Below are 12,474 nucleotides of genomic sequence, written 5' to 3' on the forward strand. Positions count from 1 at the left end.
GTTACAAAATCACCAACATCTCAAAAACTATCCATTAACACTGAAAACACCTGGTGAAGTGGTCTAATTCAGAAAAATCCATACCCCCAAAAAAATCCACAACTTTAGATAGTAGGATAAAATATATACAGTTCCCCCATGCACATAGTATAGTATTAAAAATTAAGAACCATCTGATCTCCTTCCTCTTTAAAGAATGTTCTCAAGTTTAAAAATGATCCCTTATCCCTGGGATAGGGGATAACTTTCCTATGGCTGGAGGTCGAACTTCCAAGGCCACCCCCAATGTCAAGAACCGAAAGAGGCCTGGCTGAATGGAGCAGAGGTCAATCATTCGCACTATGGCTCCATACATTCGTAATGGGAGCACCGGAAATTGCCGAGCACAGTGGTCGGCTGATCTTTGGCTAGTCTTTAAGAATGAATGGAGAGGCAGAGCACATGATCGACATTCAGCTTGGGCTCCTAGTTCTCCTGATCGTAGGGGGGCTATGGTGGTCGGACATCCCAGCATTCCAAAAGTTATCCTCTATCCTTTGGATAGGACATAACTTACAATCTTCAGAATTCCCCTTTAAGTAGTCTACTTACATACTTGGGAATTACATAAAAAAGAGTCTCCTAACATATCTCCAGTCCACTGATTAACTATCATTTAACCTGTAATAGTGGTTGTTGCATCTGTAAAATACATGACATCTACGCATTTTAGTTTCTTTATCCCATGAGATAAGACAAACTTACATTGTCTTCTGTTCCAGACTTTTCCACAATGACCGCTGGTAACTGTAATCCTCCAGGAGAAGTTGGATTCGAGTATGTGCCAGCGTCGCCAACCAGGGAGACCACTCCATTACAATCCACCGAACTGTTTCTCTTGCCATTCTGTGTGAACCCGGGTGTGTTTGGATAGGAAGTGGCGCTTGTTTGGCTCTGTATGCTTTGGCGTCGTCCTGCACGTGGCACGAGCAAAGATCCTCTGTGACTATAACTGGCATTGCTTACTTCATCATCTGCAAATTCAGTCTCTGAGCAAAGGTCTCTAGAACGGAAATTAAATATGTTTCCATTGCTTTTCCGCCGTCTGCCAGAGATAGGTATAATGCCAATGCCAAGGAGAGACTAAAAAACAGCAAAAGTAAAAGAAAAGTCTTTGGTTATTATTATTATTAATAAGTATTGCTCTCATTCCTGACTTGTAAACAGAATATATAGGTACACAGTATTGGTGCCCAACCTACCGGCTTCACACATGAGCTTACAGGGATAGACATAATTTCCTATGATAAAATATTACAAAAATTAGTCAACCTTTTCCTTTGATGCAAATGTTGTTTCAGTCCAGTCTTAAAGTGAGGTGACACCTGATAGAGCGCACTTTAATCTGATCCAAATTAGCTGCAAACAAATAAGTGTAGAAAGAAATGACATTTGCTTTACTTGAAAGACTCTTACAAGGGCCACTTCCTCACGGAGAACATGAACAGGTGCACTAAGACCATATTCATTTGCAAAGATGAGTGATTTATGAACTAAAGAGATCTTCAAAGGAACATTTAAGTAAATCGACTCATTGCCCAAATTTGGCTTCAGTGACTATGGTCAAGGCTTATCTAGATAACAGAAAAGGTCAACATTCATGATTAGATCTGGTGCTTGCACTGGGAAAATAGGTTTTGAATAAACTTTTATCTATCTATTTATTTATCTATCTATCTAAGGATAAGAAGAAGCAGCACTCCATAAATAGGCAAAAATTGTGGACTGCAGTAGCCCATGTGGCGACAATTAGGTCCTATCACAGAACCTTTATCTGCTCTATTCTATTTCATATCTATCTATCTACCTACCTATCATCTATCTCTCTATCTATCCGTGTGTCTGTTGGTCTATCTATCTATTCTATTTCATATCTATCTATCTATCCATCTATCATCTATCTAACTATCTAGATATAAAAAAACAGAAAACAGCACTCCAAAAAAACTTGCAAATTACTGGACTTTATTGGCCCGTGGAGTGACGCTTCGATTCATAGCGTGAACCTTTCATGAGAAAGATTTACACTATGAACTGAAATGTCGCCACATGGGCCATTAAATTCTGGTAATATGCACTGGTCAGTTTGTGACTTTTAAAAAATTGCAATTCATAAATTTGTATAAAACCTCACTTCCACTGCTAAGTAACCATGTCCAATTTTTAAAAGTGGCGAGAGAAGTGTAAAATTGCCGGTGGTGTAATTCACTTGCGCTGCTGATAACACTCAAGGCAGTGGTAAAATCCAAAGAGTTTAATATTACAGGTTTTTAAAAGTCAATGCGTTTCAAGGTTCTACATGACCTCATCATCAGGACAAAAAAACAAAAAAAAGCCTGATGAAGAGGTCATGTAGAACACTCTGCCTTGAGTGTTATCAGCAGCGCAAGTGAATTACACCACCGGCTTGCACATCAATTTTTCTGGTCTATCTCTGATCGGTGTCATGCGGTATGTACATATATGAGTAGAAAAAAATGCAGGAATCCAGCTCCAGGATGTAAAATATCAAAAAGATTCTTTATTCAAACATTAAAAATTGGAACAAGGGCATACAAATGACCAGCAAAAATAGTTAGGGAGCAGCCATGAGCGACTGAACGCGTTTCGAACAACTGCTGTGTTCTTAGTCTTCAATGAAGACTACATTTGGTGGGTGCATTGGCAAAGCTCCAGATGGGCACACAAAGCATCCCCAAAGTACTTCATTAGGCAGACGGAGAAAAAAACTGACCTTTTGCCTGATATACATCCTATTTGGCAAAGAAGCATGGAAAACTGTAGGAGATTGCAAATTTACATCGACAGTATCCTGTATAGAAATGTATCTGTTACATAGACACTGTATTAAATTATTGATGCTGGATGGCACTGTATGGCATCTGTTTGGCATCTGTCACTGATTGATCAATGCATCACGACATGTCACCTATACTCTATAATAGTATTCATTTATGGATACATCAGAAAGTGATTACACTGTATCTAATAAATTAATGCCAATTTAGTCTGCATCCATGTACCTTACACGTCGGAATCTTTTCCCAGTCTATACAATAAATGGAGGCCATAAATGCAGGTTGAACATAGCCTAAAGGACGTGTATTTAGTGTAAAATCATAAATTACCGGCTTTCGCCCACTCTCTTCATCAGATTCCCCTCTGTTAGTTCTTATGTCATCATTATACTCATCAACTTCAGAAGATTTTTTTTTCTTTCTTCGATTTCTTCGTTCTTTGGCACTTTTGGAGCTAAATGGAGATGCTTCACAAGAGCTGAACGAACCACCATCAGGTCCTTTATTAGCCAGTGCCTGCTCAAGGGACAAAGAAGACACATACTGTATGACACAAGGCAAACTAAGTTCAGATTGAAAACATATCAGCACATATGTGATGAGCAGGTCCCGTACAAATGGTGCTGGTTAATACTTCTACTATACCCCGAGCTACTGAGGAACATTATGCGGATTCCTCCCCTTTTTCCAATCTTCTTTCCAGCGGTCAGTTCTCCAGAATCTTGCTAACCTTGTATCAATGCGCATTCTTACATCCATTAGAAAACCTAGCCCTAGCTTACCATGTGAGCTGCCACTATGAAATCTATACTCTTGCATTAGTGCCATAAATGTTGACACCCAAAATAGTTTTCTAGGATGTATAAATGACCGATCTGATAGTTTAGCAGTTATACATATTTTATAATCTAACATTACAAAATTGACATATATTCGACAGACCAAGTGCACAAACTAAATAGACTATTGAGGAGATTTATCAGACTAAATGCACCAGAATTCTGGAACAATTTGTACAAAAAATTGTCATTAATTGCTTACGTCATATTACCATATCTACTATGTTTTTTAGATATTTTCTGCGCCTTGTCCAACAAAGGAGCATGGCCTCTCTGACAAAGAATGTGGCTAAACTTATGGCACATATTTCTCACTCAAAGTAAGCCAATTAATATGTGGTGTAACAGTCTAAACATATGCTACATTTAATAACCATCACAAACCATTATGATAAATTTGGCGCATTTTAAGACTGTCTATTCTAAATTTTCACTGTCTAAGAATTCGTCAATATTCATAAATTTGATACTATAAGCTTAAATGAGCTGTACCAAGTTTTTAAGTTTTCGCCTTTTGATAGGATATAGAAAACTTAAAAATGAATTAATAATCAATGGGGTCCAACTGTCCCAATAGTCCCAAGACCAGGGTTTTATCCATCTGAATGAAGGTCGTGCATGAGCACTTCTGTGTCTTTCCTTCTATTTGGGATCGATGTAGGTAGCCGAGTGCTGTTTTCAGTAGTTTCGGAGAGAATGACTGAAACGGGGGTGGGCATGCTCAACCTCCCTGCTCCATTCAGATGGGTGTCTTCAGAGCCCCTTTCTTGGTGTCTCTGGGTTATCAAGCAGTCTTACCGTCAGCTATTAGTAAGTTATTCCCTATTAATAACTTAAAACTGATAGTTCTGCATAAAGTATAAACTATACTAAATCTGAGAACCGGTAACCTAGTGTCGTTTGCATTTCTATTAACCTCTTGCTCCTTTTTAAGTAGTTCCATAGCTTGTTGAAATTCCTTCTCCTTTGCATCTGCTTCGGCAATGCTGGCTTGGTTCTGTTCTTCATAAGCCATGGCCACAACAGCAAGAATCAAGTTCACCAAATAAAATGAACCCAAAAAGATGACGAAGACAAAAAATATCATGTATGTCTTTCCTGAAGCTCGTAGAGTCTGCAAAAAAAAAAAATGGCACAACGTCATCATCAAACCTAACAGATCAAATTTATCGAGGAGGCTAAATCAAAGTGTCTTTTGTCAGAAAACTGGCGTAAAACACTTTGAAAAGCCGTAAAAATGTGCTATGAAGAAAAAATGTTGCAAATTTTGGCGTTTTCATGCCAATTTAATTCAGCACCACCAAAATGTATGGAACTCGGTATAAGCCATGGTAGGTGATATTATGACTACTCCGACTCATCAAATTCATTAATAATGCCTGAGCTTCTTACGACAGAAACATCACTCCAGTCTCAGACTAGCGTAACATTTCTGGAGAGGCGTAAGCCACAAAGAAAATGTAACAAATTCATTAAGTGAGGTGCACCTCTTAATGACTTTACCATATCTTATTCCTGCATGGCCCACATTAAGACTGGTCTACGAAAACATCAGTCTTACTTAAGGTGAAACGTCAAGTTGGAAGGAAATGTGGCACTATCTTCGATATTCAATAAAATCAGGATGAAATAACATTCTACTATAATATGACTACAACACACCCTTAAAGGATCTTAAGTCATTAATTAAATGTAATTAAAATGAAACTGAACTTTCAGCAAACTTTGCATATATCAATAGTACAGGTGAATATAAGAAACTTTCTGATAAATTGGTTTTCTTTCCCACTCATCAGGACTGCTTGCTCCCTGTGGCATGTGACAAAGTCCATTATACTCTGGTAGAAGGGATGAGGAAAAGAAGTGAGGAGCAGAGAGAGGAAACAGGCAGAGGAAAAAAAAGAATGATCAAGGTAAACTTTCTAAAGAATTATTTATATCACGCCAGAGCTGATTCACATCCAGATAGCTCAGCTCAGCTATATAATTTCTTCCATGCTGCAGCAGCTTGTTTTTGCAGGCTAAAAAATGAATGAAGAGTAGGAATCCCTCTCTGTGTGCTGTGCTGGGAATGGGAGTCATCACTGCAGCCTGTCTCCTCCACCCAGCTTCTACTGGATTGCCAGCTTGAGATAGATCACAAAGAGGGGAAAACCAGTGAAAGAGCAGGATACAAGTTATATAATGGACAGAAATATGGTTATTCCTAATGCATGCACACAGAACAGCTTATTCTGCAAAGTTTCTTGAAAGTACAGGTAGCTGTTTAGAAAATTCTATTGATTTTAATTAAAAACTATGTCATTTTTTTTTTTAAAGGAATCTGTCAGGAGATTAAGGCTATCCAAACTAGGTAAATTATTCTCTGAAACTCGTCGGCATATCAAAAAAATTATAGTTGGACTATCCAGCCTGAGTCCATAGCCAGAGACCAGACTACTCAGGCTCCGTCTTCCCTGACTCTTCCGTATACTGCTAGAGGTGACCGACAGGTCTCTTTCTGTATCCGCAAGGGAGAGATCTGTCAATCAGTTGCAGAAGCGCGGGGAAGGGAGGGGTAGCCAGTTATGGTTTCCGGACGGAGCGTCAAAGTGTTTCAGAAAATAATATACCTGGCTGCAAACATGCCGCCAAATTGTAATTCATGCTGCATGAATCACTTGACAGGTTCTCTTTAAAGAGAAACTTGCAGAACCTTTTTACATATGGAAGTAGTGGTATGGCTGCATTAGCTCTTGTCCCCAATTAAAGTATTTTCTGTTTTTGTAGAAATTCAATTTGCCAATTATGAGAAATCTAGCGTAGAAGTCAGACACAGGTTAGAGAAGAAGTGCACCAGGAGCATATCAATTCACTTGGACGACTTCTCCCAAGTGCAGTGCCTTGCCCCAGTGCACTTCCAGCCTGGTTTCTTTATGGCCTTTACACTACATTTCTCATGGCTGGCATGTTGGGTCTCTACAAAAATATATATAATTTTGGGGTGAGGGACAAGCACCATTAAAGCCAGTCCACTTCTTTAACACGTAAAAATATGCTTTCAGGCATCTGAAAGGAAAAAACTAGATCCAAAATTACATTAATTGATTTCTAAGCGATTACCTGTTGATATAAGTTCTCCCAAAAGTCTTGTGTCATAAGTCGGAAAAGAGAAAGGAAAGCCCATCCAAATGTATCAAAGCTGGTATAACCAAAATTGGGGTTTCTGCCAACCTTTAAACAAACAAAACCTTCAGGGCACTTCCTGTGGAAAGCAGCAAAGAGTCATAGTAAGAATATTTCTGCCCTGGATTGTATCTGATCGTCACACGTATATTACAGAAATCCAGATATAATCTTGCATCCAAGGATACAATAAGAATAAATAGTCCTGCTACTTAGCTTTTGTCACCTATTCATGAATAGAAAACACAATAAAAAGACAGACAGACAGATAGATAATTAAAGGGAACCTGTCACATGAAAATCGCTATTAAGCTGCAGATATGGGGTTAATCTGCATGTTAATAGTGCTCTGAACATGCCTGCTGCCACCACTTAGATCTCCCGTTGCTGGGAGAAAATTAAAGGGGTATTCCAATCTCCAAGATCCTATCCCAATATGCAGTAGCTGTAATATTAATAATATTAGCAAATACGTCCAATTAGAAATGTAGTATAGTTTTTCTGATTCACTGTGTCTCTTTTCTCATGTGCAGGCATTGCAGGACCTTAGATATCCAAGGTTACGACCACTGATATAGTGACAGTTAGTTGCTAATGGTCATAACCATGGTTACCTAAGGTCCTGCATTCTCTGCAAGTGAGGAAAGATACATAGCGAATCAGAAAAACTATACTACATTTCTAACATGAGGTATTTCTGAATATTATTATTATTATTACACCTACTACATATTGGGATAGGATCTTGCAGATGGGAATTCCCCTTTAACATTATTCCAGCTGTCAGTCAGTGCTGGGGATGTGGTAACAGACAGCGCTCTCTAAGCACAGAGCAGTGACTAAACCTGTGTCGGCAGTGCTGGCCCTGTGACTCAAACGCACATATTATCAGAAGGAATGAAGTTGATTTCCTCCCTGCAGTGGGGCTGAAAGTGCACCAGCTGGGCGGGTTCAGAACGCTATTGATCTGAAGATTAACCCCATATCTGCAGGTTAATAACATTTTTTTCACATAACAGGTTCCCTTTAAAGAGCAATATATCCAATCATATTAGAGAATAATAACAGTAAAACAATAAAATATCTAGATACTGCAAATCTAAAGCAACTAATTAAAAAATACTATCTATCCAGCCAGCATGCTCTCTAGAAATTAAATATCAAAAATAGCGAAATCTGTAATTCTGAAGGCAGACAGATAATACCACTGGAAAAATATATAATACAGCGCAAGTGGAAATATAAAACTTAACTTTTACTCATTAATACAGATAAAAGAGAATAAAGTCACCCAAATTGTGATTAAAAATTGGGGTACAGTCTAAAGCAAAAATAACTTTAACGACTAAATAACCCCAAACAGGATTCCAAACTCCGCATATAGCAACACCTGCGGAATAAAAGTGGCCCAAGGTACAGTATACAAATCTGCTGCAAAAAAAAATTACATGTAACTAGCAGCATGAATGCACGTACACTTGGTTGCATAAAAGACAATTGATCATCTTAAACAATGGTGGCACATAGAACAAAAAAACGTGCCAAATTATAAATATATAGTACTGGAAAAGGAACAATCTCACCAATTTCAACGGTGCGAGCACAGGAGCGCTGAATAGTCCCCGATCAGGAGTACATCCAGAAATTTAATGGGAAATGACAATACCCTGTCAATCCCTATGGGGCTATTGATATCTCTGCAAGATAGCACAGAGGGTGGCAGGACTCTTTGTCCTCTAGCACAGCACAAGGCACTTTGTCTCCTCATACAAGCCAGTCCCCTGATGAATTAGCTTGGAAGAAACGCGTTGGGACTATGACACAGGGAGAGTGCAGGGCATGTGTATGCAGGGGTAGTTGTGGACTGCCCTTGTAAGGGCAGGAGCTTTGGGGATAGTTTATCAATAGCCCCATAGGGATTGACAGGGTATTGTCATTTCCCATTAAATTTCTGGATGTACTCCTGATCGGGGACTATTCAGCGCTCCTGTGCTCGCACCGTTGGAATTGGTGAGATTGTTCCTTTTCCAGTACTATATATTTATAATTTGGCACGGTTTTTTGTTCTATGTGCCACCATTGTTTAAGATGATCAATTGTCTTTTATGCAACCAAGTGTACGTGCATTCATGCTGCTAGTTACATGTAATTTTTTTTGCAGCAGATTTGTATACTGTACCTTGGGCCACTTTTATTCCGCAGGTGTTGCTATATGCGGAGTTTGGAATCCTGTTTGGGGTTATTTAGTCGTTAAAGCTATTTTTGCTTTAGACTGTACCCCAACTAGAAATTAAATAAAATTATTGCTGAAGGACACATCTATGCTGTATTCATGATCCAGGAAAATATTATTGGTTAGGAATGCTGTTGTCAGCCAAAGCAATATTCTGAATACAATGTAACTCTGAATATATTAGGTTTGGAAGGGACCTGAATATCTGAACGCTCCAATATTTTTTATAAAATACATTTTTGGTTGAGACAATAGATCACACTGGCGCTCACCACAGGGTGGACAGCTGCCTCCCGTAAGAGAGGATGAGAAGTGCCAACCCCTAGCTGCTGGAATCAAAAACAGGATCTGTGCCTATCCCGTATATATATATGAACAATACTAAACACGAGGTGTGATGCCGCGCTTAGGGGTTAAGTAACTAGTGGTGCTTAGCTGAATGACTGTGCACCGCAAAAATTGGTGGCAGAGGCAAATTGAACAAGTTCCCCTTGTTAATTGCTGTAATGCATATATCGTTATGAAGATCAGCGCTTACTCTATTTGTTGTGAACGTGCGTCCTATGGATCAGGATACCTCGGGGTAGCGTGGCCAATCGGCGTTGAGTATGCGGGGAGGGGAGGTAGAAGTTTGTGGAGTCTGCTGTCTGCTGCTGGTGAGTATCGAAGGCAGGAAGCAGGGAGGCGCGTCACAGCTTGCGTAACACCAGGGAGCCTCGGCCGAAGGCGTTCCTGGTTACAGCTGGAGGAAGATAGCTGCCGAGTGCCTATACCTGCTCGCGCGTGCCTACATGTGACGCCACACTGCTACGGAGCGGCGTTAGGACCAGAAAGAGGTCGCCGCTCCGTAGCAGTGTGACGTTACATGTAGGCACGTGTGAGCAGGTACCGGCAGCCATCTTCCTCCAGCTGTAACCAGGGACGCCTTCGGCCGAGGCTCCCTGGTGTTACGCAAGCTGTGACGTGCCTCCCTGCTTCCTGCCTTCGATACTCACCAGCAGCAGACAGCAGACTCCACAAACTTCTACCTCCCCTCCCCGCGTACTCAACGCCGATCGGCCACGCTACCCCGAGGTATCCTGATCCTTACTTAACCCCTAAGCGCGGCATCACACCTCGTGTTTAGTATTGTACATTTTTGGTTGAATTATGTCACTTAGTTTCTAAATCATATATTGCCCACACCAATTCTGATGGACAGGTAGGTGCTCAATCAACAGTCAACCCTGATCCTGATCCTCCTGTCACATAAGAAGATGCCAACATTATACAAGGAACTTAATGGGTGAGGGGCCCAGTCATATATTTTACAGTGAGGTCCAGAAACTTAAAGGGATCCTATAAACTTTATTTTATGCTGTTAACTAACAGTAGAGCTGTGTAAGTCAGTGTGTCACAAATCCAACAATGTCTCTTTGGTTTGGGTCTGTTGAGCCATGGTTGAGAAATCCTGCATTTTTAATCTTTATTCAAATTAGACAGTAAGTACACTGAGGGGTCCATTTTCTGATTTCCCTGCCCGGCGTTGTCTTCCATTGCTTGATTACCAGTGGATACAGAGGCTGTGGTGTATGAAGTCACATTTATCCCATCTCTATTCCAAAGTTTTGCAGATGTATCACTCTTTATGCATGTGTGTATGTAGGAGGTCCTGAGGGCAGCAAGCGGGCATTTCCCTTGGGCACAGCTGGCAGTGGGATGCTATCAGCTGCCTGATGCAGCATTCGAGGTGGCTCCCTGGCAGGTGAATTTTGCCGCTCCCCCCACCATAGCGGGAGTTGTCCATTTTTGAGCTGGCTGTCAGTCTGAGATTCAGCTCAGAGCAGGTGCAACTCGCCGGCTCCCAGTCATCAATCGTATGCACGTCTTTTCAGGAGGGAGTATAACTGAAGCCCTGACCGCCGACACTTCTGTGTCAGGGTGAAGTCAGCAGCATGATCAGTTCATGTGATCACACTGCAGACATCACACCTCACCAAAGATTTAGTATAATAGGGTAAGGGAGGAAGAAATTTGAGTACAGTATGGGGAGAGATGTGAGAAGAATGTATGAATACACAGTATGAGGAGTGAGGGGGGTTGGGTGCAGACATTATGAAAAATGAGGGGGGATATATGTGGACAGAATGGAGAGCAAACAGGAGGAAGGAATTTGAGGACACAGTATGGGGAGCGAGGTGTGATGGTGTGGACACAGTATAGGTAGCGATGCGGTGGGATGGGTATGCACACAGTATGGGAAGCGAGGGGGGACTATATGTGGACACAGTATGGAGAGCAAATGGGGCAATACATTTGAAGAAACAGTATAGAGAGCGAGGGGGGTAAATTTGAGGACACAATATGGGGAGCAAGGGGGAATGGTTGCAGACAGTACTGGGAGCAAGGGGGATAGGTGCAGACACAGTATGGGGAGCGAGGGTTGAGAAATTTTAGGACTGCATGGGGAGTGAGGGAGTAAATTTGAGGACATAGGGAGCAAGGAGGTGGGATGGGTGCAGACACATTGTGGGCAGTTAAGGTGGGAATGTATATGGACACACTATGACGACTAAGGGGGGATGGGTGTGGACACAGTATGGGGAGTGAGGGGAGAATGAGTGCAGAAACAGTATGGGGAGTGGGAGTGATGTGTCAGGAGACTATTGAGGGAAATAGTGTGAGGAGACAGGATGGAATAAGAAAAATGTAAGTGGATGCAGAATACAGAGTGGATAGTGTGGGGGGGCAGTATGGAGAATGGGCACCCAGGGGAAACAGTCTGAGGCCACAGCAAGTAGGGGACAGTATGCTGAAGAGGGAGAGTGTTATGAGGGAGCACAGTATAGGGACTGTGCAGTATAGGGGGCACAGTGTGAGAGAACAGTGTGAAGATGGGGCCCAGTATGGATAGGAAAGGGCAGTGGAGGGTATGTACTATAAGAGGGACAGTGTGTGAGTCATATTTTGTGCAGGTAACACAATGAGGAGTAATCATTTAGCCAGAAGGTACAGCATAGGGAAGATATTTAAATTCAGGAGAATTGTAATGACACTGCTATTATTCAGGATATCGCCAGATGATGTGCTGCACAAGACCACAGAAGACGATAGTCTGCAATGATGAGCTGTGGCTGCGAAAAGTCAACAGGGTGTCTGGACAAGATGAAGAAAAGAAACAATGAATGACTCCAATCAGAGACAATATGATGTATAAAGTACCTGGATGTAAAAGTTTATTTGTGATACTAATTGCCATCAGTAATGTGGTTCATGTATGGTCTGCAGTGTGATGATGACTGATAACAATAACTCCTGGTATCTAGTCCTTACCATTGTTAAGAACATACTGGAAGCTAGAGGTTTATGTGATACAAATATACAGCTCTGGCAAAAATTACGAGACCACCACATCAAATCC

At 41.1% G+C, this 12,474-nt stretch overlaps 1 protein-coding gene across 1 annotated transcript in view; it reads right to left on the reverse strand.

Moving 5' to 3' along the window:
- Nucleotides 1-12,474, reverse strand: part of LOC143781813 (sodium channel protein type 5 subunit alpha-like) — a 514,560-nt gene that overhangs the window by 233,994 nt on the left and 268,092 nt on the right. The window contains exons 9-12 of the mRNA XM_077268674.1: nt 6,779-6,920; nt 4,593-4,790; nt 3,168-3,353; nt 745-1,122 (exon numbers count right to left, since the gene is read on the reverse strand). Of these exons, the coding sequence (XP_077124789.1) occupies nt 745-1,122; nt 3,168-3,353; nt 4,593-4,790; nt 6,779-6,920 (904 nt within the window). The remainder of the gene's footprint in view (nt 1-744; nt 1,123-3,167; nt 3,354-4,592; nt 4,791-6,778; nt 6,921-12,474) is intronic.

Source organism: Ranitomeya variabilis, chromosome 6, assembly GCF_051348905.1.
Source record: "Ranitomeya variabilis isolate aRanVar5 chromosome 6, aRanVar5.hap1, whole genome shotgun sequence".
In the NCBI taxonomy this organism is placed as follows: Eukaryota; Metazoa; Chordata; class Amphibia; order Anura; family Dendrobatidae; genus Ranitomeya; species Ranitomeya variabilis.